Raw genomic sequence first — 25012 nt, forward strand, 5'->3', positions numbered from 1 at the left:
TGCCAAACTTTCTGCTAATCAATGTGTGGGTTGCGAGTTTCTGACCAAGAAACACCCAAGACAAAAAAGCATGAGGGGGAGAGATAAGTAACAGTTGTCTAGTTTTGCGGTGGTTTCCAGACAAAAAGAGCATATGGGTACAGTATAATGAGTTACTTTGGCTAAGGGGTTTAGGTTTAAGGCATTAACACTCTGGGGAGATTCATTTACGTCAGTGGGAATGTTGGCTTATAGGATGAGAACTGAATCTCAATGAATGAAATTTCAGAATTCCTATTTTTCCCTGTGTTCTCCTGTGCCGTCTCCTCCCTTCCTTCAATGTCTCTGTGTGTCTGGAGCTGGGTGGAGAGTCTTGCATCACCCTAACAAATGTTTTACAGAGACTCGGCTCATCCAGATGCTACCAGATCGTCGGTTTATCCAGTGGGTATAAGTAGTGGATATAAAAAGCCAAACAGCACAGAGCAGAGTACAGAAAGAGAGAGAGGAGGCTATGGGGTTGTTTTCTGCAATGGAACTGCTGCTCTGCCTCAGCATGGGGCTCACTGAGGGGGGCAAACTCCTGGTCATACCCATTGATGGAAGTCACTGGTTAAGCATGAAGATTTTGGTGAAAGAACTTGTTGCCAGAGGACACGAAGTAGTAGTTCTAGTCCAGTTCTGAAGCCAGTACCTACTGGTGGAGGCAGGATGACAGCGCCAAAACTTATATAAATAATAATAACATAGGTAGCGCAGGTGACGATCCACCTTTTAAAGTTTCAGGTCACGTGGGCCTACTACCACATCCACTTAAATTCAATTGAGAGCAAAGCACATGCATCTAACCTATATAAAAATGCACAAAGCACTTCTGTCCTCATGCTTTTTCAAAAATAAAATAGTCCATATTGCTGCTAAAATAGGCTGAATTACACCTGTCACCGTAGCCATGTTCATCTTGGTTCATTCGGTGCTTGGTTCCCGCCATAGCCTGTCTATGGTTCCCCCTAAACCCCACTGTTGCCCCGTTTCCAATCACATGCAAATGATTCAGCCAGAGCAGTTCAAGAGTTTCTCAAGAGTTTGTTGCAAAAATTTATTTTGATGACAGGGCTAAGAATAAATGATAATGTATAGTAAACACATCTTTACCTAAACACAAGAGGGTAAAGAAACTGTGGGTGTAAGTCTGACTACTATTAACTATACTACTTACTACTACGGTTGTTGCTTTGGATTTATTAGACTGAAATATGTCAAATTGCAACTTTACAAAGTCTGCAAATTTTGAGTGTCTTGGTTTCCTCAGTGTGACTCCATGCTCTTCCCACAGTTACATAACAGCCCGCCTTCAAACACAGCCCAGCTTCCTGCAGTATAAACAGCCACACAGCACAGAGCAGAGTACACAGAGGGAGAGAGAGGGAGAGCTGAGGCAATGAGGTTGTTTTCTGCCCTGGGACTGCTGCTCTGCCTCAGCATGGGGCTCACTGAGGGGGGCAAACTCCTGGTCGCCCCTGTGGATGGAAGTCACTGGCTGAGCATGAAGATTTTGGTGAAAGAACTTGTTGCCAGAGGACATGAAGTAGTAGTTCTAGTCCCAGAAACCAGCTTATTGATCAAGGGCTCGCAGAGTTTCAGCACGATCATGTACAAAGTGCCTTACACCGGAGAAGAACTGGACAACAAATTTAACGAATTAAGGAAAGGGCTCTTCAGTCCTCCACAGTTTACAGATTTAATGGATAATGTAAACCGCTTGGTGAGTTTTACAACATTACAAGCAAAAGGATGTGAGAGTTTATTACAAAACCAAGCGCTCATGGATCAGCTAAGAGGAGAGCAATTTGAAGCACTACTGACTGACCCCTTCCTCCCTTGTGGATCATTGCTGGCAAGAATGTTTTCCATCCCAGCTATTTACTTTCTGCGTGGACTTCCCTGTCAGTTGGACATGAGGGCTAACCAATGCCCCTCTCCTCCATCCTTTATCCCAGTTTTCTACTCAGACAACACAGATCAAATGAATTTCCCCCAAAGAGTCAAAAATACATTGTTTTACACTCTGGAAACATACTTATGCACTGTTATGTATGCTAGTTTTGATGATCTGGTCAGACGATACATTGACAAGGACATGTCTTACCAACAACTACTAGGTGAAGGCGCAATATGGTTGCTCAGATATGACTTCACCTTTGAATGGCCAAGACCAATCATGCCCAATATGGTGTTTATTGGAGGAATCAACTGTGCAAAGAAAGCCCCCCTGCCTGCGGTAAGTGTCTAAGGAATGTATGGTAATGTATAGTAAACACATATGGACCTAATCAGTGAGGGTAATGGGAAATAGTGGGTGTGCTGTCTGATCGCTAGTCTACTACTACTACTACGTCTAGTAATAATATTGTACTCTGCTTTTGGAAACACACCAATCTGCTTCCACTCAAGACAAAAACAGCAAGCTTTGGGGGTCTGGTAAAAAATGTCCTTGAAATTCTTAACCATGTTCAAAATAATGAGCTTTATCTTTTCAATCCGACAATTTAATTTCAGCCACAACTTTAACTTCAGCTTCAACATATTTCTGGTTCATGCAACAGTTTGTCTGGGCTGGCCATAAAGAACATTCTTGTTTGTTGCAAATACACCAAAATGTTGCAATGGAACAATGCAAACAAAACAATTTGATAACTACAATTATGAGGCTAACATTAAATACATGTGGAAAATGTTTTTACTATTTGACACATCTATTATTATTATTATTTTTTTTATTGTGTAACTATTATTATTACTACTTTTAAATACCACAAAAATGTATTGCTACCATTACTGACAGCCTTATTTAAACATGTTGAAAGATTTGATTTATAATGATCTTAGTTAAGAAGTGACTAAGCCTAAATCATTATTTATACACTATTTTCTGCATCATCAATTCATGCTTTATTAAGGTTAATTAAGGTGTAGTTATAATGTGTTACCAGTTTATCTTAAAGCAATAAAAAATCAGGAAATTACATTTTTACTACCTGTTGCATTGTCATTGCATTGTTTCAGTCCTTGCAAAAATGTTTGATTGTTTTGGACCTTTTACTCTTGAATAATTACATCAAGATTGAGAAAAAACTGGTACTACTGTATGCCTGGAACTAAACTGGACTAGACAAGGAATAAACCTGGACTAGAACAAGACCAGACCAAATCTACATTAAGGCTCCAACTGTGACCACACGAGAACCAAGACAAGTGTGAACGTGCCCTTTGGAAATAGTGTTGGTGACCCACTGCTTTCAGGTCTACACAGCTCTTGCCCTATACCCCCACAATCACATAGAACTCAAGCTTTTAATCTCTTTTGTTTATGTTAACTTGCATTGAGCTAATCCCAAGAACATGACCCTATTGAGTACTAATATCATTACTAGTACTAATATCATTGAGTACTAATATCACCCAGACATGCAATTCACCACTGCTTTTCCTATGAATGCAGAAATATCTTGTAAAAAGCTGCTTACATTGCGTTAGGTGTGTGTTTCATCTTGTGACCTGGAGTTAGACAACAGCTTTAATCTTGATTTTCTGGTTAAAGAAACCTTTTTTCCTTTGCCAAACTGTAGGTAATATTCAAGTAGCTACATGCACTAATTAGTTATGCTTGTGTATTGTCATGTACTGTAATATTAGATTGGATACATGCAGAATGGAGTCTTGCATCATACGTTACTTAAGAATCTGCTTCCTTTCATTTGTTCCAAGAAAATAAACTGTCTTGATGAGATTTGAGGAAGTAGTTGTTTTAACAGCAACGATCAAATGAGACATACACAATGAAATTACCATACAAACCCTTTTCCTACTATTGTGTTCATAAAATCTTTGAAAATCTCAGCAGTTTACAGCAGTAGTGAAAAGTTTTAAAACAAAACCACATATCCATTTAAGTACACTATCATCCTTACACTAGATGTGATTAACACACTACTACTACAAACCTTTACTTGATCAGAGATTTTATTGCCTTCTATTACTTAAGACAAAAGTATTGTATTAATTAACCTAAACTAACCCATGTATCATAGCACTAGCACTTTCATCTCTTCAGCTGTTTTGTTGTTTAGTTGTTTACATAAGGAATTCCGGGTGTGTGTCACCTCTGTCGTTACTTGAGCTGCATTCCGTAACACATGGCTACTGCACTGAGGTTAAATAAGGTCAACACAAAGCTAACTGTGTGCTTTTCCTGTAGGATTTGGAAGAGTTTGTGGAGGCATCTGGAGAGGACGGCTTCATTGTGTTTACCATGGGATCAATGGTGTCCAAAATGCCCTTGGAACTTGCAAAACTCTTCTTTGATGCCTTCAGACAATTCCCCCAGAGAGTAAGTAGTGGGGCTGTGCAAATATTGTCCAGCCTATACTTGGTGAAATCTTAACCTAATCTTTTAAATTGGCACTCACTGAAGAACTGTCTGTACAGACAAATATTTACACATTAACCAAAAGATATTCTCTGTTGCTAGTGCTAGCTAGTGTTAAGCAGAAAAATGGACTTTGCTCAAGCTGTTGTAGGCCTGGTGATAACATGCAACTACTCTGCAAAATGCCAACTTTTCACTAAAAAACAAACAAACATCCCACTAGCGAACAATTTGTAAAAACAAATAAATTACTTTTACAATGTACTGTTTAAACTGTTTTAGGTTTTGTGGAGATATGAAGGAGAAATCCCTCCAGATGCCCCCAAGAACGTACGGGTGTCGAAATGGCTACCGCAAAATGACCTGCTGGGTAAGTTATTATCACACTAAATATATTTCAGAACAATCAGCTGGGGGGGTGTATTGTAGCTGTTATATAACATCAGCCTGCCCAGGAACCACATGTATAAATTAGCACTAGAGCCACTGAAGACTATGGTTACGTGCCTCAGTCTGTACATAAAGAGGGTCACTCAAGTCATTCCTCTCCCATAGTTTTAACAGGAAACTATCACATAATTTCCTGATACTATGCCCAAATTATGTGTAATTTTCAGATAGTGTTTAACATTAGTATAGTATCATGTTTAAACGTGATACTGCAGATTTTTAAGAGCAGATTTAGCAGTACTGCGCTGCTGTACTTAACTTCATATTTCACTGGTTACATTTTCAAATTTTGCTAATGTGAAATACAAGGACCACTCTCATTTCTATCCAATACTCACATAAGAGTCTTAACTTTCCTGTCCTGTTCCTCTAGCTCACCCTAAAGCCCGAGTGTTCATGACGCACGGTGGCACCCACGGCATGTACGAGGGCATCTGTAATGGAGTGCCCATGCTCATGTTCCCCCTGTTCGGAGACCAGCGGGACAATGTACACCGCATGGTGTCCAGGGGTGTGGCAGAAAAACTTCTCATATATGACCTGACCACTGATGCCATCGTCACTGCACTGAGAAAAATACTTAATGACAAGAGGTAGGTCACAGATAACAATGTCACTTGTCACAATATACTATTTTAAAGTTAAGGTTATTATGAGAGAAAAAAGAGTTGACCATTATTGACAAGATAAAACAACAACTGATCCCCCATTCCTCTAGTTTGTGATAATAATAATGAATAGAAATTACTTACTTGCTTCTAAACTTATATAACATTCTTTGGTTATTTTGGTGACCTATAAAATCACAATAGATTAACCAATTAGTGTTGACACTCCTAACCACATATTATTATTTTTTTCTGTAGTTAAAATAACAAATTAAAGTAAATTTCTAATCTTGTAATCTCAGAATAACATGAAGAGCATTTTGTGTGATTTTTTTCTAATTTGCTCAGAAGGAAGCTTTCTACTCTACAGCATCTGTGTTTACTCTGTGAATAAATGACTGAAACAGACAACAATCAGGCCATTTTGCCACTACCGGGAACATTAGTCTTCACTAACAACTAGCTGGCAATGCCCCACTCATAACGAGCTAGACCAGTGGTTCTCACGAATCAGGACCCAACTACTACAGCGAACTACTCAGACGTATACATTTAACCATAAATGTTGTGCACATTGAAATTACGTCTAATTCCTCTTGAAGTGGGGGTCCAGGACCAGTTGCATGATTATTTTGGGGGTCCCAGTCTGAAAACTTTGGGGTCTGAATGGATGAGAATCCAATAAAGACAATAAATAATAAATATATAATAAATCACGCTTGTGATTACAGTTACATTTTAGCTTGTTCTATCTTCAGGCCACCTCAGAAAAGACATTTTTGTTCTGCTGAACAGGTTGGGTCCTTCTTTATGGAGGTTTCCCAGAGCTCGTTGCTTATTTATTTAGTACTGGGAGCTAAGTACATAGTCAGACATCATTCATACTTGCATTGTTTTAAAAGGGACATTTTCAGTCAGTGGCAGTTGTTATTCTCTATCATATGCTAACTATTGGTTTGGTCTGTCTGCAGTTACAAAGAGAACATGAAAAAGTTATCAGACCTGCACACGGACCGCCCTGTCGAGCCGTTGGACCTGGCCGTGTTTTGGACTGAGTTTGTGATGAGGCATAAAGGAGCCAGTCACCTCCGGGTGGCAGCACATGACCTGAACTGGATCCAGTACTTCTGCCTGGATGTCATAGCCTTTTTAACCCTCATTGTGATCACTGTTGTATGGCTGACAGTTAAATGCTGCTTATTCTGCACCAGGAAGTGTTGTGGAAGAAGGACAGTGAAAAAGAAGCAATCCTAGTCTTTTAAAGTTTCTTTACTTTTGTGCAAACATGTGTAAAGATTTTTCTCAGTCTCAAATGCACTGGTGAACTTGTATTAAAAGTGTTTTATATTGATCAATAACCATTAATTGCCTATTCTAAAATAGTATGAATGAATAAATTGTATTACTATATTGTCTGTCTATCCAGAACTTAGTCGGGTATCTTTAGTAGTTTTCGTTTAAAATAAATAAATAATTTTAAAGCTTCTACATATATTGAGGTGAAAATTCAGTTTGTCGACTGGACAAAAGTTAGTTGGGTTGAAGACGTTTCGCAGCTCATCCAAGCTAGTCGACAAACTGAATTTTCTCCTCGACGTGGATCCTACCTGGACGACTGAGGGATTCTTCACGCTTCTAAATATACTGATCCACAAAAAAGAATGCACAAAATATCCCTTACAGCAAATTGATAAAGCTGTAAACAGAGCCATCCTACAAGAGTTAATCTTTAGCCTGTCAGTCGACACATCCCCGTGGATTATTATGCGCATGTGTTTACAACAAAACATTCGGTTGGATGCAAGTAGTGTCCACAAACCGCAGCGAAAAGAGACTACCGTCTACACGTGTTGATAGTGAACCATCTAGTGGTAAATGACCTTAAGTGCAATCAGCAAACCATAGAGCAGAAATACTAACTTTTTACCCTTCAGATAAACACTTTCAACTCGGCACAACTCAGCATCCAGGTTCAGCAAAATAATTCAGGACTAAACAAAACCCAGAGCTCAACATAGTCAAAACGTACATAAGAATTAAACAATATTCACACTAATTTTACAAATTAAAGGTTTGTCATTTCTGTCTGAAAATCAAAGATGCATCAGCGACTGAATTGGGGGAGGAGGACATCTTACTTACTTTGAATTAAGTCTTTGGTTGGTTATTGAAGTGGCCTTTTTGCAGGATAAGTGTTGAATCTATTGAAAATAATGATTTATTTCTATTAATAAGTAGTAGTAGTAGTAGTAGTAGTAGTAGTAGTAGTAGTAGCAGTCGTAGTAGTAGTAGTAGTAGTAGTAGTAGTAGTAGTAGTAGTAGTAGCAGTAGCAGTCGTAGTAGCAGTAGCAGTCGTAGTAGTAGTAGTATTTAGTAATGGAAAATAAAGTTTGCGAATTTTGCTCTATGGATGTGGTATTATTAGTTTTTAAATTTTTGCATTTTGATGTGTATAATGCGTAACATTTTCTTCTTTTAGGGTTATTGGGACGTGTGAATTCATAGCCCATATATATATATATATATATATATATATATATATATATATATATATATATATATATATATATATATATATATATATATATATATATATAAGAATACATTAATGTAATAAGAAATACATTAAAATCATAATAAAAACAAATCAAAACATAAATAATCATGAAGATTAAAATTAAAAAAGAGAGACATAAATTGGAGAGAAGAGTGCGGAATGAAAACCTTTCAGTTATATGCACAGTTAAACAGAAATGTTTTGAGCCTGGATTTAAACAGCGTCACAGAAGAGTCTGTCTCACATGTTCAGGAAGACTGTTCCAGGTTTTAGCTGCATGAACCTGAAACGCTGACTCCCCTTGTTTAGTTCTGACTCTGGGCACCAGCAGGAGGCCGGTCCCTGAGGTCCTCAGAGTGCGAGATGGTTCATATGACACTAACATGTCACAGATGTACTTTGGTGCTCGGCCATGAAGAGACTTGTACAAGCAGAGCTGCTTTAAAGTCTGTTCTCTGAGGCACAGGAAGCCAGTGCAGAGACCTGAGCACAGGACTTATGTGCTCGTACTTCCTAGTTCGAGTAAGGACCCGAGCTGCAGCGTTCTGGATGTTCTGCAGCGTCTCACAGCTCGTTTGGAGAGACCAGTGAGCAGACCATTACAGTAGTCTAACCTACTGGAGACAAATGCATGGATAAGTTTCTCCAAGTCTGCTTTAGACAGTAAACCTTTGATTTTTGCTATGTTTTTTAGATGGTAAAAGGCTGCAGATGTATATTATATATATATATATATATATATATATATATATATGTATATATATATATATAGTGTGTTAACCATGACTGTCTGTGGAATAATGTCAGAATATACCTGTGAAAATTATTCACTTAATGTAGGTGGAAGTTTTGGCCCTTGTTAACCTTAAGGTTGCAATGTAACAGTTGTGCAATCTACTTCTCATGCATAACCAGGTAAAATTATAAACTTATAAAAAAGAAAGAAAAATACTAAATAAATAAATAGGCTAGATTTTTTGTTTGTTAACTCTATTTTTTTTTTTTTTTACAGAAAAAGATTTGGGACCTACCCACAACACTTCCTCTGTGGGTGGTGGTCTCTTGTTAAAAGCTCATGGCTGTGTGGGCTGTTGGTTTTCTGCAACTGCAACAATGAGTACTCACTGTATTATCATTGTTCTGTGCCTGATCCCACTTTCTGGTAAGATTAAACAAATATTTGATTTATATGATTATACTAGTAGACGTAATTAAAATACAGTAATTTATAGTGTATTATGAATTAATACATGATATTTGTCATTTTAGGGGGAAGTGATAGTGGGATAGTTGGTGGAAATATTGCAAAACCTCACTCAAGAAAATACATGGCCTCACTCCAGACTAGCAGTCATTTTTGTGGAGGATTTCTGATCCGGGACAACTTTGTGCTAACTGCAGCACACTGTACATGGTAGAAGTATTTCATATTTAAACCTAGTATATTTTATTCAAGAAGAGGCCTAGTATGTTATGTGCACATTATTTATGTTTTTGTTTGTTTGTTTATTTTTATTTGTTTTGTAGTCCTAAGTCAATGATGGTTGTTCTGGGAGCTCATGATATAACAAAGCCGGAGAAAAGTCAGCAGAAGATTCAGGTGGAAAAATGTTTCCAGCATCCAAAATATAAGAGAGAGGGATATTACTTTGATATAATGCTTCTGAAGGTAAGGAGTTGATTTACTGTGCAGTATTTGCAGCACTGACACATCTCTGTGGGTGAAAGGTGTGAGTTTCACCTTGCAAAAACTTTCCTTCTTGCAGCTAAAACAACAAGCCGAACTAAATGAGTTTGTTGAAACTATTGATCTACCAAAAAAAGACAAAACTATCAAAGCCCACACAGAATGTACTGTGGCTGGCTGGGGCAAAACAGAGCCCAACGAAGACAGCCCTGCTTCTAATGTGCTCCGAGAGGCACAGGAGAAGATTCAGTTCAACTTTGAATGCAGACACATTTGGAAAGACTACTTCAACACAGAACACATGATCTGCACCAAATTCAATAAGAAGGCAGGAATCATGTGCCAAGTAATAATACATAGTTTTTATTTTTTCAACACTATATATAGTATTGGTGTATATACATTACTATTGTAATACTGAGTTTCTGTTTGTTGCTACAGGGTGATTCTGGAGCACCTCTGATCTGCAAAAACAAGCCTCAGGGTATCGCTTCATTTACCGCTCCTTGTAATTGCACCAATCCTAAATATCCTCATTCTTATACTAAGATTTCCAGTTTCCTCCCATGGATTAAAGAGGTCACAGGAGGATATGGTAATGAGAGCAAACCTTTGATTAGTAAAGATTAAAGTCTTCATGTCAATTAATAACTAACAATGTATGGAAAAGATCTGTATGTATATTGAATAAGTTCAACTTGACATCACAAACCAATAAAGATTAAAAAAATAAAGTTTGGTCTAAAACATGTTTTAGTACACTTTACTGAATCTTTCCACATCTTTGAAGGTTGAAGGTAAAAAGTCATCCATCCATCCATCCATCCATCCAGTACATTTAGTAAGTGAAACTGGTGGTGAAAATTAAGCCAAACCACAGAATGCACAGCGGTCTCTGGGCTTAGTCATAGTGCAAACTTTTAAAGTTGAACCTCTTCCTGTCAGTAAACGCTGTCATCTGGAGAGAAAGTAAAGGCATAACTTCAATTAAACCAATATTTTTTGTGATAATTTAATGTTTCGATATACTTATGAAATATGATGCCATATCGGTCTGCATGTTTGCTAAAACAATAAAAATAACATAATATAATATACGAATAGAAAAGTCACCTGGCATGGATCTCTTGTGAAGTATCTCTTCTCTATAACCTATAAAAAATAAAAAATTAAAAAATAAAAGTCCAATAAAACAAAGAAAAATCTAATGTATCCCCTGAAAGTTTTCAAACTGAAACCAGAATTTCACATTTGATCAAAACAGCTGACAATTCTTAACATTAAATCCTTTCTCTACATTTGACAAATCTTTGAATTTCAAATACTGTGTGGTAGAATCTGGCAACCTAAAAGGAGGAGCTCGGTCTGCTTTTTAATTGTAGAACCAACATATATAGACATGAACAGCTAATACTAAATAGACATATAGACATGAACAACTATACTATAATTTAAATTGTTTTGCTGGTTGGCATGACTTACTCAACTTTAGTCTTTGAAAAACAGGTAAAACACTTTGTAACATTGTACGCTTCTCACCTTGTCAAAGAATCGACTCAGTCTGACTGCATTTGATGTTCCAGCAGCGAGGTAGCGTGGGTTAGTGCAGTCCTGTAAAAACAAAAAAACACTGTCATTTGAACTGTTTCTCCTAAAAGGTGTTACATCTTTGTCTCACACTCTTTGTATAGTAGTTCCGCAATGACTGTAACCTGAACACTAAGCTTGTGTAAAAGTGTGATAAATCTGCTGAACTAAACAATTATTTTTATGCCACCTCTGCGTAATGCAGTCATACCTTACAGTGAAAAAAACAAGCATTTTTTCCCCTTTTTTATTAGATTTTCATAGACAGTATGTCTATATACAACTTAGTCTGAGATCACATACTAGATTAATTTCTTCTGCGTTGAAGTCTTCAGAGAGGAAGGCTGTTCGAGTCAGAACCTCACTGCGTTTGTTTTCTGGAATTTGGTCAAATTTAGTGCCTATCAAGAGCAAAGGCACTGGGTTTTCAGCAAACTGCTCTCTGTCATAGTCCCTGAAAGATAGAAAAAAATTGTTAAAAATTGACTTAATCTTAGCATTCATTTAACATGTTCTGAAAAAAAAAGTACTAACCCATTAGACACAATAACTCCAGTAGGTGATGAATCTCTGTTCAGTGCTTCTAGAGACCATCGGTAAAGATTTTGGGAAGATTTCTTATTTGTCAAGTCGTGTACTAATATAATACCTGAAGGAAATGATCCAAAATGTTTTTGCATGTTATATAACATGAACGACTACTTACATAATTAAATACAACTGAGTAAATAAATACCATTGACAGAATTGTAAAAGACAGCCCGGGTGCTCTTGACGCTGCTTGCACAGCCCACAGACCCGCCAACATCCCAGAGTTCAATGTAATATGTTTTTTCTTCTGGAGTTCCTTCTTTATAATCATGTATCTGCATAAGTATTTGTCACATTTTCACAAAAGTCATGTCATCTACACTACCAATCAAAACATAATCTATAGATCTATATATATAGGTATCTATCTATATCTGTATCCATCTATCTATTTATCTATATATTTTATTTTGAGTTGAGTTATTTTGAGTTTTGAGTTGTCCTGACTTTATTTTTTTATTTGCTACATTCCATCTGTGTTCATTCATAGTGATGCCATGTGGAGGCTCTATCTCATCTCTATCTATCTATGTCTATATATTTTGTGTCCAGACTTTTGGCTGGTAGTGTATGTAAAATATGTTATATGTTCTTAATTGAATAGAAAGATCCAACTTTGTTTTAGAAGCGAAAATAATTTCCACTGGGGGTTAAATAAATAATTCTGACTCTGAATATAAACAATAATAGGACTGGATATAAAGGCTGATCACTTACCCGTACGTCCACTGAGCAGCCCACTGTCCAAGATGGATTTCCTAAAACCTGATTCTGACAAAGTAAATGAACCAAGGACGATTTTCCCACACCTGCGGAAAAACAAATTCATCAGTCTGATACCAACTCAAACAACTACGTTACAGCATATGTTTTACGACATAAATTGGTCCATGAATCAGATACTCTGTAGTAAAGCTAGAGTCACTAGTAAAATGTTGTCAGACGTTTGACAAAACTCAGCATATATTTTAAGGGTATTTGTTATATTTCTGGAATGAAATGGCACGAACAATTGTTATTTAACTCACCAGAATCCCCTAAAACCAGAACTTTTACCCTGTCAAGTGAAGCCATTTTTGGTGAAAGATACCGGAAGAAAACAATCTAAACCCCGCCTCCGTATGTACTATGATTGGCTTAACCTGATGGCCTGGTGCAAAATACTGCAAGGTAATTGGTTTATGTTTCTGTCCATCAAAGATTATACATTTGATTGGCTGTGAGACAAATACGCTTTACAGATCCACATTTCTTTCCGGGGTCTTTTTTGATTAACATTACGCGCTTAGCTTTGTGTGCTACATGTTGGTGAAATACAATCCACAATACAAAGGAATCAGTGGTTTAAATATCTGCGTACTCTCTGAAATAAATGTCCAAAGAAGTGCATTTGTGGTAACAACTTTAAAAGTCCTGAAATGACATAAAGAAGGCGCTACTTTGTACAAACCGGTAAGTTCGAGCTAGCATTAGTTTTGAAGGTAAGCTAAGCATTAAAGTATGAAAGGAAGGGCCTACACACCGCAAATATCTGAGAACTTAGTATTCATATTTAACCATAGTTCGTGCTTTTGTTATAATCTAATTTATCATTGTCTCCAATGTTCGTGGCACAGGCAAATTCTGTTACAACCTTTTTAAGTTCACCTATGTCCATCCAGCATGCATTAGTTTGCTTCAGTATCCTGAGAATGTCTTGTGTCTTTTTTCACATCAATGTTTCTGTATCATTCCATGTGCATTTAGTTAACATTTCCTTACAAAGGTATCATAAACGTTCACATATACTAGTATATCAATATTTTTTGTCATTTTCGTCCACAGAAAATGATGGAAACAGAGGTACTGACAGAGGTCCCTGCAGAGCTGAAGCGTCTGGCCAAGCAGGTGGTGCGTGGTTTTTATGGGATAGAGCACGCTTTAGCCCTGGACGTGCTGATCCGAAACCCCTGTGTGCGAGAGGAGGACATGCTGGAGCTGCTCAAGTTCGACCGCAAACAACTTCGCTCTGTACTCAACACGCTGAAGGCAGACAAGTTTGTCAAGTGTCGCATGAGAGTGGAAACAGCCCCAGATGGGAAGACTACACGCCACAACTATTACTTTATAAACTACAGGTGCACAAGCTATGTCAAATAAGGGTTGCGGCTTCATTCTGCTGTTTATTCACCTTACCAAAGTATGAATGTGGTATGTGAGTGATAATAGGTTGTGGTTAAATAATAATAATAATAATAAATAATAATAGCCATGTCTCACCATCGGGTGTGGAGGAGTGAAAGAATAATACATATAATACAATACAATAATAAACAGTAATACAATACAGTTTTACATTTGTTGAAGATGTTGAATAAGAAATTGTGATAGTCCATAATTGCATGACAAGTTTAATGTTAAATCTTAATGGATCTTATTGATTCGTGCATTCTTTTTGTAATTTTAAAAAATTAAATTATGTCTGTCTAATGCTTTCTTGTTTTATGGTGGTGCAGAGTGCTTGTGAATGTGGTCAAGTACAAATTGGATCACATGCGGCGAAGAATTGAAACTGATGAACGTGACTCCACAAACAGAGCATCTTTCCGCTGCCCCTGCTGCTTCTCCACTTTCACAGACCTAGAGGCCAACCAGCTCTTTGACCCTATGACAGGTAACAACTGAACACAATCTTTTACTGTATTGTTTAAAAAATATATATATATAATAATTATCGTATAATGTTCCCTCAAAAAAACAGTAGTTGTCCACACTTACTTCATGAATCATATTTTTGAAGTCATTTTTGCTGAACACTCAGAAATCACTTAATTACATTTTATTCAGATTGTGTGAGCTACTGTGTCCAAATTATTTACCTTGTGGATCAATAAAGTTTGTTGACTATTGTTGTCAACAGATGGTGCTCTAACACAAATCTATTCACTTGGAAATGGGAAATGTTTCATCCCCACTGACCTCCAGAGTGCATGAAATACAAATGGCAAAGTGTACAAAAGCATAAGATCTCATAAATGCCAAAATTAGCATGATATGTCCACTTTTTACTTTGAAGTTGTATAGACTTTGTTATAACATGGTTTGTAGTGATTACAGTTAATGTAGGATGTATTGTTATTATCAGTAGAAACTGATCTCATGCATAATTTATCAGTTTTACCTGAAAATAGCACTTATTTTCAATCTCCTCACTTTTATTTTTTATTTGACAGTGTTCAATGTCAGATTCACAAATATCTATTGATCTGCAGTTGCTCTGTTGCTAGGATACACAAGGTCTCTTGCCAGAAAGGCTTTTGTCTCCACTTTATGACACTTACCTTTTGCCAGATATCCATCTAACTCATAATAATTTCTGATCCTGCTAATTATAGGCAGCACTGCAGAGTTGATTGAAGATATTTAATAATTAGGTGGCTGTAGCTTGCCAGTATTGCCTGTAGATGGATGCAGCAAACGTTGATGTGAGGAGTGGAACCTTCCTGGCACAGTTTTGGAGAAGTCAGCATCTTCTTGTTGGTGATGCATTTACCATAAACTTGCCAATAGCCCTGCACTCATCTCCTGTTTCCATGCATCTCAGCTCGTATCAAATCCTGCTGTAACTGCAGTAATTCAGCTCTTGGGGAGAAGAGAGTGAGCTCATTGTCAAGTCTACACAACCGGAAATAAGAAATGTTGAGGCACACATTGACAATCAATAAAAAACAATGCATATTTAATCATTTTAAAGACTTTATATATGCTGCTTGATGTTCAAATCTGTATACATGATGTAGGCCTTTAGTCATTTAGTCACTGATTAATCGGTCAATGGCACACAACTAATTATTTTATTTAGATTACAAGGAATCAGCCATAATACATGAAGAATATAATTTTTTCTTACTTCTCTCTATTGACACTAGATGGCATTGTTCAAAAGCATATGGTAATATTATTATTATCTTTAACAAAAAATGTATACAGTTAATTCCGATTAGTGTGTGAGTCTGTTTCCAGTTGCATGACAAGAAATATCATTTATATTAAAACGGTATACTACGGCCATGATAAATATCTTACAGACTTTTCAAGATTTGAAACTTGACATTTTAAGACACACAAAATTCATCACAGTTGGTTTCCCTCACTGTAACCTTACTCTTCTCTTCTTCTTTGTTAAATCCAGGAAACACATGGTTCTGTGCCATTGCTAGACAGGCTGTTATTGAAACTAAAAATCAGCAGAAGCAGTTGTCCTCACACGCCGTCCCTAGTGAAAAAGGGTGTGCGATTTGTTATGCACTTACTTACACAAAACAGTGGAAAATGTAATTATATTTATAAAATTCTCCCTAGCAAAAGGTCATTGCCGTTAAAGCAAACTATAATTTCTTGGCCTTGGCCAAAAAAAGCTTGCTAGGTCATTTTCTTTAAAAATATTAATCAAACCCCTTAAGCAGTTTTATTCCCTCAGGGTCTGCATTGCTCTTTCTTTATTAAACTGTTGGCTGCACAAAACTCATTTAATGCTTATATTTTACTGTTGGAATTTCTTGAGCTGAATGTTTAATGAGTCCTTTTAAAGGTCAAAATACCAGAACTAGACCACATGTCACATTAGCAATCAAAATTGAAACCTCTTTCTACAGTTGACTGTGGAATGAATGAAGGACAAATGCTAGGTTAATTAGAACCCCTTTATCCTCCTCCCACTTAATATTCTTTGTAGTGACACTGGCAGTTGTTAGAAAAAAGTAATGGGCCTTCTTTTTGATTCAGGTTTTTCTTCTTCTGTCTCACACAGAACCACTTATGTTTTCTAGTTATGTAAATGCTATAGATACAGCTTTTTCTGGTAGAAAAGCTGTATCTATAGTACTACCTACTTGTCCCCATTTAGATGATATTGCTTTGCCTGCAATGTTCCATAGTGCTGCATGGTATTGTGTTATCAGTCACCTCTGAACTTCATAACTTTGTCCAATATTTTCATACATGGAGGCTTTTGGTATCTTAAAATCCCCTTCTTTGTTAATTACAGGTACCTTTCGTTGCACCTTCTGTCAAACGGAGGTGGAAGAGGACGAGTCTGTGTGCCCGGACGCCAGGACATTAGTGGCCCGCTTCAATGAGCAGATCGAGCCCATCTATGCACTACTGCGAGAAACTGAAGACATCAACCTGTCGCATGATCTACTGGAGCCAGAGCCTACAGAGATCCCAGCCCTCAAACAGAGGTAATTTACATGCAAATCTGACACTGGTTTGCCCTTTATTAATTCATCTTCGTAAATTATTATTAAGAGCTGTGCTATTTAATGTAAAAGGTCACCCATTACATGCTACTGACTCCAAGAAAATTATTTATTTTCTTTCATTAAATTATCTTCTTTTTTCCCCAAATCATTCTGTGTAATAAAATAAATCCTTCTAGGAAGACTCATGTTACCAAGCATGACAATTTTTCTTTCAACTTCAATTGCATATTTTATATTGTGGGTGATTTAAAGGCTTTTTGGGCAGCTGGACTTTTGATGAATGATGCCCAGCTTTAGTCTCATCTTTTCTAAATTAAGTTTTTTTACTTTCTAGAACTTAACATGAATACACAGATCTATCAGTATAATTAGACATACAGTATAATCTCTCAAATCATAATTCAAGGAACCGATTCTACCTAAAAACAACAGAAAAACAAAACATGTATAGCCCTCTAAACCCCCAACAACTCTTGCATAGATCAAATGCAGAGAAACATGCAAAATAATATAGTATTGACCTTGGATTTTGTTTTTTGACAAAATGTATTGAAGCTAAATGCATTGATAACTAATTTAGTTGTGATCATATTTTGATCTGGTTGACCAATGGCTATTAATGATCAATTTTCCATTTTCTGTTTCCCAGTCGTGAAAGAGCTGCAGCTGCTGGGAATGCAGGCGGCCCACACCGTGAGGCCTGGGCTAACAAAGGCTCCTACTCCGACCTGTACACTCAGAACATGGATATCCGCATGGACGAGCAGCAGAGACAGGCCAACGAGGGCAAGCCTCCCAAAGAGAGGCCCATCTGGTTAACTCAGAGCACAGTGCAGGGGGCAGACACAGAGCCGGACATCATCAAGAGCCGTGAGTAGTTCCCGTTTAGTTTTTTGTTCCCTAGTGGCTTTTTAGACTCATAAGAAGCCAAATCCAAATAATTACAGGCACAAATCCAACTTTTTCAGTTTCAGTTGTGAATACTTGATATTAATTGATAACGGATTCAAATGTGTTATGTAAATGTTTTTTATTCCTCAAATAAATACAGAATGAATATTATGAGACATTGTTGGACTACTTCCACCAGTAAGTAGTACATTCAGTTATAGGACCAACCAGGATATTGGCTGATATATTGGCTGAGAATTTTTCTGGATCTCTTCAAATAACATGTGTTTTGATGGCAGCATCAAAATAAATCACAATTGTAAATTATTATAAGTAAATAATCATTTAACCGTACTAGTGTGATTAAATAAGAAAGCTCTCAATGCACTAGCTCTATCCTGATGCTGTTTCCATTCCAAATGTATTTTTTGATTTGTGTTAAAAATAGTAGAATAAAGTTAAACCATTACTCCTCAAATTCAATAATTTTGTGCATGGCCATTACTGACCTTTTCTGAAAAGTCAATCACAACCACCAAAATCGGGTCAAAAAAGTTGGCAGCCTTGTTAAGCCTTTCTCAGTTTGTTATTCCTGCACCCAAGGGCATCAGCAATCAGCTTCAACTTTGTCTGAACCATAATTTAGAATAATCAGAGACTTGATTAGTGGATGGTTGAGTAAGGATTGATAATAAACCCTTTCGTGTGTAAATTGCTTGTCTCACAAAGTATTCAGTTCTTGATGATTTGAGTGCTTTTGGAAGTTACTACATGACCTCTTTGAAAAGGTACTGGAAAGTTGCCTTCTCATTCATGCTTTTTCTTACCTATACTAACCTGTGAAGTGAGTTGTATTCTAAATCAATTGTATTCTGATATTAAGGCGATTGTGGACAATGCAACATATCAATTCATTAAACCTTTAAAACACTTTTTGGGTATATGTCCAAAATGTTCCAGAATATGTGTTGTGGACCTTGTATCTTGTATTGTTAGTAGCACTTTAACATGATTACACTAGTTCTAAACATGGAATAACCCAAAGGAGGAATAAAATTTACATTTCACCAGTGGTATGTGTCCCAGAGTTTGGAAACCACTTGTATACTGTGCCTACCTACTACCTAGCTTTATTTGACAGGCAGCATTGACTTTTAGATCATTTATTTAAAGCATAATTTAATTGTTGTTTCCCACAGATGGAGAGGTTGTACCAGGATCACAAGATGGTACAGCAGGAGCACAGACGAATGAGAACGAGGAAGTGATGCGCGCTCTGCTCATCCACGAAAAGAGAAGCGTGTCCGGCTCTGGATCCACCGCCACCGCTGCTGCCACCAGGGGGCTAACCGCAGCTAATGCTAACGCTAGCGACTCTGACAGTGATACGAGCGAATCGGACGACGAAGCCCCTGCAGCCCCGCCCACTGCCCCTCAGCGCCACATGGCCGACGACGAGGATGATGATGATGACTTTGAGGAGGTCGGGGAGGAGCACATGGTGATGGTAGGAGGAAAGCCGTATTCGTACAGAGTGGTGAGTGAGAGGCCAGAACTGGTTGAGCAGATGTCCTCACAGGAAAAAGAGGCGTACATTGAATTGGGGCAGACCCTATTCCAGGACATGTACTACTAAGCATACACACAGTTGGTTAGTTGGTTGCAATTTTCTTCACAGCACAATAATGGCATTCTAATAGAGTGAAAATTGCACAATAACCAGATTAATGGGGTTCCAATATATTTTCCTGCCTTGTTTGCATAATATTACCAAGAAAATAGTGATCATGTTCTTAGCTGACTTACAGTCTTCATACTAAATAAAGTTACGTCATATTACCAAGAGTTGTACAATGTGTAGCTGTTAGTAGTAATAATAAGTAATTATCATAGTAGGCTATGATATGACCAAAACATTGATCCATCACGATTTTTGGTTCAGTGTAGTATGTCTTTCACAATCATTTTCCAATACCAAATTTTAATAATTTCTATTAAAGAAAATGTAATAATATTAGTATTTTTCTGTAACTGAACTCCAAACCACATGCATTAAAAAAAAACAAAAAACAGCCTATTAATGGCAATTGACAATTTGTAATTTCCATTAAAATGTAATAAATTTCACAGCCCAAATAATTACACTTTTAGTTTCGTTGCTATTTTTGTCTATTACCCTACCATGAGTGTGCTGTAAAGTTAAAGTACTGCCAATTTTATCCTATATTGTAGTGTGCTTATAAAATCAGTATAGAAAAGGAGACTTAAGAGATTTAAATACATTATCTGCTGTTACTCATTTTAGGTATTTTAAGTCTTCTCCATGTCCCTTCTATGGCCCATGCTCTGACAGTGTTGAAGTGCGCCTGTTTAGTATTTGGCTCCAAGTATTTTTCAATGACCAACCAAAGGGAGCTGAAACTTGTGCCAATAATTTACCTTTAAGTTTGTTTAATCTTACAGTGAAGCCTGGCACAGTTTTGTTTTAATAGTAAAACTGCTTACAACATACATTTCTTGTACTTCATTTTATTAAGGACTCTTTGCTGCCAAAACCTTCATTTTGGACCCTGTCTAATAATGTACTTAAAAAATGTTTACTTTACCATGCTTTCTGTACAAAAAATAAAACAAAACAAAAAATACATCAACTTCTTCCTGTTTGTGAATAGTTGGACCCTTTCCAAGAAAATTATGGTTACTTTTTCCAGTTCACATAATCAAAGTTGGGTGGCACTGTGTTACTTCAGTCACTGGTCTATACCATACATATATACCAAACCTACACAAAAAATACAACCACAAAACAACCAAAAAAATACATCTCCAGTGCTCTAACTATTTCAAAGTACAGAGAAAAAATAACTATCTCGAGTTGGGGGAAAAAGGAATAATTGTAGCATAAACAAGTAGGCCTGATTTTAACAGTTGCTGGACAGTTACTTTCCCTGTCATAATTCTGTTTGTGTGTTTGGTAGGGTGAAGTGTAAATTATGTGTAATATGTAAACATTCAACCATTTCTGCATACTATAATTTTCTATAAACCTCACTTATAAGATAAAAATGCCTTAAAGAATATACTTGATTCATTGCTATGGTTACAGGACACACAGACTTTGACCATTGTGACCTAAAAGCACCCATCTTTGTCTAATGTGGAGCTGTGGGAATGCAGTCGCCTTTCAATGGGTAGGTACTTGTGTTAAAGGGGTTTTCAAGTATCGAATACCACACACGGATTCCAGTCATTCTAATAACTTGGCGATAAAGGCTAAAAGCACAGAAATCTGGAAAATCTGAAAAAATGTCAATCTTTCAGCCGCGCATAATGTGTCCTGGATTGAATAACTTAATATTGTGTCAACATTCTTTCATTTTCCTATAAATAACTGAAGATTGTAGCTATTTGAGCAGTTAACACATTGACTTACTACATTTGAAGTAAAAAGGTGATTCATATTTCTGGAAATTAAATAAAAATCTTTGTAACTGATATGTTTCTTTACTTATAACCATATTTAGTTCTGGTGTTATTCTATTTGTTATGCAGTTCGTTAAATAATTTTTCTATTACTTATTCCGTTATAAGCTACAGAGATGAGTTATTTCTTCAAGCATCTCCATGGCAATGTTATTGTTTTACCTGTAACTTTCCCCAGTATGACATTAAACGCATCTACCTTCACTGAGACAAGTGGGTAACACTGCCAAATCTAGTTAAAAGGTAATAACTGTGGAGAGGGGAGCCCACTCATTGTAAGAATGCGTGTTTTTTAGTGTATTTGTATTGTATTGGGCAATAAAAACTCTTATTGTGTAATGAATAAATGCAGGATAGTGGCTTAATGTCATACTGTGGGACATTCCAAGCAAAGCAATAACATCTATCTGAGAAAAACAGGTCCCCAAATTTGTGTCAAGGTTATATTATGTCATGCCCCCAGATGTCAAGCAGTCCTCTAACATACAATCATAAGAAATACATATCCTCTAGGTTTGAGTTGCCAAGTGAAATGTCATTCTCCTGGTGGGGGTGAGGAGCGGCGGGACAGCTCGGGGGTAGACCTGTGGGCCCATGCGTCCCTTTAAAGTGAGAGGATGGACACCTGTCGGGAGCCGTCTCCAAAGGTCAGGAGGGAGGCAGGACCAGCCCTCATTAAAACAGCCTCCACCCTCAGGACGCCTCAATTAAACACTGTGCTCCTGCTGCGCCATTGATCTGCCAAGGCAAACCTGGGTGAGAAGAGAGACTGGCAGGACCAGGGTGAGCAGCACCCAGCGGGAGACCTATAAAGCACTAGAAAATCATCAGGAAAGAGCAGCTTGTTAAAGAAGACATATGCATTTTTCAGGTAATATTAAATTATAACATACATAGATCATTGCTGAAGGGTTTTGTTCATGGTAAACCGCAGTATGATCTAATTCTAAAATGACTTAATAGAAATCATTGACTTGAACTGAGAAGATCTGCCTCTTCTTAGTGGAATCTCCTGTAGCAAGTAGATGATTTTCAAGTGTCTTTTCAGTGTTGAGAAGAGTCCGAATTTCTTTGAAAACATGCAGGTAAGTACAGGGCAGTGGGCAGATATGGTGTGCAAGTAAAAGCAGAAATGTTTTGAGCATTCAAGCCTTGGATTCAGGACAATTACTCAAACATGCATGAAAAATAATAATGATGGAACACCGTTAGAACATGATAAATAGCTTGTAAGACTATTGTATATAGTATGTCCCTTTTTAAGTGATAACAGATGATTACACAATGAGGAGCCATGCATTATTTACTGGTACTTTTAACACATAATCATAGAGCACCACATACGTATGCTTATACTTTATAACCTCTCTGCTAAACATTATTGCTATGATTTGGAATAGCAAACTAACTAAATTGAATGTCTTTATGATGAGTTCATATGCCATTTACATCAGTCAAACCATTTGTGTTCCCTACATGATAACCCCAAGCCTGGATAAATGTGTAAGGATGGGCTAGTGATATGAAGCCAAAATAATACACTAAGCAGAGTCTGATAACTTGCAGTAGCATACTTCAGGGGGAGAAAGTGTGAACATAATTACTTCTCACAAAACTAACTCCAAAAAATTACTTGCCAAAATCTGTCTTGGCTCTCTTTTGTTCCTGTTACTCCGCTCTCCTTTGCTTAAACTCATGACAGGACAATAAAAATGCAAAATATACAACTTATTTGAAAGAGATTTGTTGCGTAACATTCCCTCTCCTGTCACGGCACATTATATCCTTATCTAGAAAGAATAAGTGAACATTGTATATGAAAAAATTAACATCATAATTTGAGAGGAGGCTTTTAGGAGGAGGAGACGTAGATGTAAATGAGCATGGTACAGGGTCTTGGCGGGTCTCTAAAACGCCTGCATGGGGTTTGTGTGTAGAGATTACATAAGCACTGATTGATCCGAGGCGCCTCTCTGTCACTCTGCGTCCAATAAAGCAGAAGATTAACAACTTAATCATCGACCTCGTCTGCCTGCCACTCAGATCTCACCATACACTTTACAGCGCACATAACACCACATCTACATACAATCAGTCTGTCTTATAGGGGGCTTTATTGGAAGGGAATCTAATAATGTTTTAAGGACAAGACCAAATTCGTCAATACAGCCTTATTAAGGCTATGGAAGTGCTGTAAAGTGCAGTAAGATGGTGAGTAGTCAGAGCTAAAGTGAACTTGAATTCAGTCATGCTTAAAAGTGTGAATGACTCAGACTTATTATTTTATATTATATAAATTATCAGTAGGCTAATATGCATTTTAGTACCTAATTGCATTGATGTTGGAAATCAGTAAAAAAAAAAAAAAAAAAAAAAAAAAGATTTATGCATGACAATCAAACAACAATAAGGTTACATATCGAAAAATGGCCTGGGTAAATATGTTGAAAAAATGCACTATATTACTATGTATGTAACTTTTGTGGTGAGGTGCCTGCCATTTAGCCTGATTCATTGGCCGGTTTCACTTTGTGGAAACCGTCTCATCTCACAGCATTAGGATTTATTCACTCAACAGTAGGGGGGTACTTTTTTCATTTAACCAATCACCGCTATTTGGGCGTGACATATGTAATGCGCCGCTAACGGGGCTAACTGGTATATTAAGCTTCTCCCAAATCCCGTAGGAAGAAGAGCAATAACCTCTTTGATAAAATTAATCGAACATGATCTTTGTTTCGGCTTTAAATCCTCAATCTCAGGAGTTGTTATCAACACAGAATGTATGGCTCTTCGCTGATTGGCTGGTGCCCGTACTCGCACTTCCGGGGTTTTTGCAAACCGTCTAGTGTATTCTGATTCCTGACATAGTCGCTGAAGAGAAATGAAATTGAGCGGAGGCACTAGGTGGCACCAGCCTGGCTATCTGCCACCTGTATGTCTCCATGGAGATGCTATTGCTTTGCCTGTACACTGTATGGCATGAAGCCTATCTATCTTTATTCACTATGTGTTTTTTTTGCTAGAAGACCTGTAACTTGGCCCAGTGACATCACTTGCTTGTCTCCATAATGCCATTCTGTGAAACATTCCAGGCTAAGCAGTTACATCTCCATGGAGATAAACAGGTGGCTGACCCTGCACCTGAAAAGCGACATGGTGCACTTAAAAAACATAACAATATGCTAAATACAATGAGGCAGACAACTGGCTCCGATAAAAAAAAGCACTTCACTGTTTGCCTTTTAAGAAGTGCGTTTGGACGTTATTGTGGACTCTTTGAACAGGTCATGCAGGATGTGGGTGTTTTGTGCTGCAGACAAACATCTGTCCTTTTTTAGAAGCTGTTAACCTTTTGTGAGAGGCTCCACATCCACTCGGACCAGAAGAGCCATCGTTCACTTTATTTATTCATGAGTCACCACTTCTACTGCAGTCAAGGACAGTGGCCCATCACAAGACTATGGGGCTGACCTGGCTCAGTCTTGTTGAACACCGATCTCTCAT

The 25012-nt window shown here is 37.4% G+C and overlaps 4 protein-coding genes across 5 annotated transcripts; 3 read left to right on the forward strand and 1 right to left on the reverse strand.

The window, feature by feature from the left end:
* The first annotated feature begins 1366 nt into the window (after positions 1-1366).
* On the forward strand, positions 1367-6876 carry LOC110156125 (UDP-glucuronosyltransferase-like). The gene is made up of 5 exons (XM_020920309.2): positions 1367-2260; positions 4238-4369; positions 4691-4778; positions 5232-5451; positions 6438-6876. Exons 1-5 carry the CDS (start codon positions 1421-1423, stop codon positions 6718-6720), a joined length of 1563 nt encoding a protein of 520 aa, XP_020775968.2. The 5' UTR covers positions 1367-1420; the 3' UTR covers positions 6721-6876.
* Positions 6877-9033: 2157 nt separating this feature from the next.
* LOC110156126 (granzyme G-like) lies at positions 9034-10340 on the forward strand. Its single transcript, XM_020920311.2, has 5 exons — positions 9034-9185; positions 9293-9437; positions 9551-9692; positions 9790-10056; positions 10152-10340. The coding sequence occupies exons 1-5, from the start codon at positions 9137-9139 to the stop codon at positions 10338-10340; spliced, it is 792 nt and encodes a 263-aa protein (XP_020775970.2). The 5' UTR covers positions 9034-9136.
* Positions 10053-13025, reverse strand: rabl3 (RAB, member of RAS oncogene family-like 3). The gene is made up of 8 exons (XM_020920399.2): positions 12917-13025; positions 12606-12697; positions 12034-12163; positions 11832-11946; positions 11601-11751; positions 11250-11321; positions 10824-10862; positions 10053-10668 (listed from the first exon to the last, which is right to left on the reverse strand). Exons 1-8 carry the CDS (start codon positions 12960-12962, stop codon positions 10612-10614), a joined length of 702 nt encoding a protein of 233 aa, XP_020776058.1. The 5' UTR covers positions 12963-13025; the 3' UTR covers positions 10053-10611.
* Positions 13026-13156: 131 nt separating this feature from the next.
* Positions 13157-20667, forward strand: gtf2e1 (general transcription factor IIE, polypeptide 1, alpha). 2 transcript variants are annotated; one of them, XM_020920351.2, is made up of 6 exons: positions 13157-13369; positions 13713-14005; positions 14384-14541; positions 16915-17110; positions 17781-18001; positions 19222-20667. In XM_020920351.2, the coding sequence occupies exons 2-6, from the start codon at positions 13716-13718 to the stop codon at positions 19656-19658; spliced, it is 1302 nt and encodes a 433-aa protein (XP_020776010.1). In that variant the 5' UTR covers positions 13157-13369; positions 13713-13715; the 3' UTR covers positions 19659-20667. The 2 variants fall into 2 exon arrangements, with proteins under 2 accessions (XP_020776010.1, XP_020776009.1); XM_020920350.2 differs by having other exon boundaries at positions 13157-13340.
* Positions 20668-25012: the final 4345 nt, after the last annotated feature.

The sequence above is a fragment of the Boleophthalmus pectinirostris genome, unplaced genomic scaffold (genome assembly GCF_026225935.1).
Source record: "Boleophthalmus pectinirostris isolate CB_2022bp ecotype Guang Dong unplaced genomic scaffold, ASM2622593v1 HiC_scaffold_1, whole genome shotgun sequence".
In the NCBI taxonomy this organism is placed as follows: Eukaryota; Metazoa; Chordata; class Actinopteri; order Gobiiformes; family Gobiidae; genus Boleophthalmus; species Boleophthalmus pectinirostris.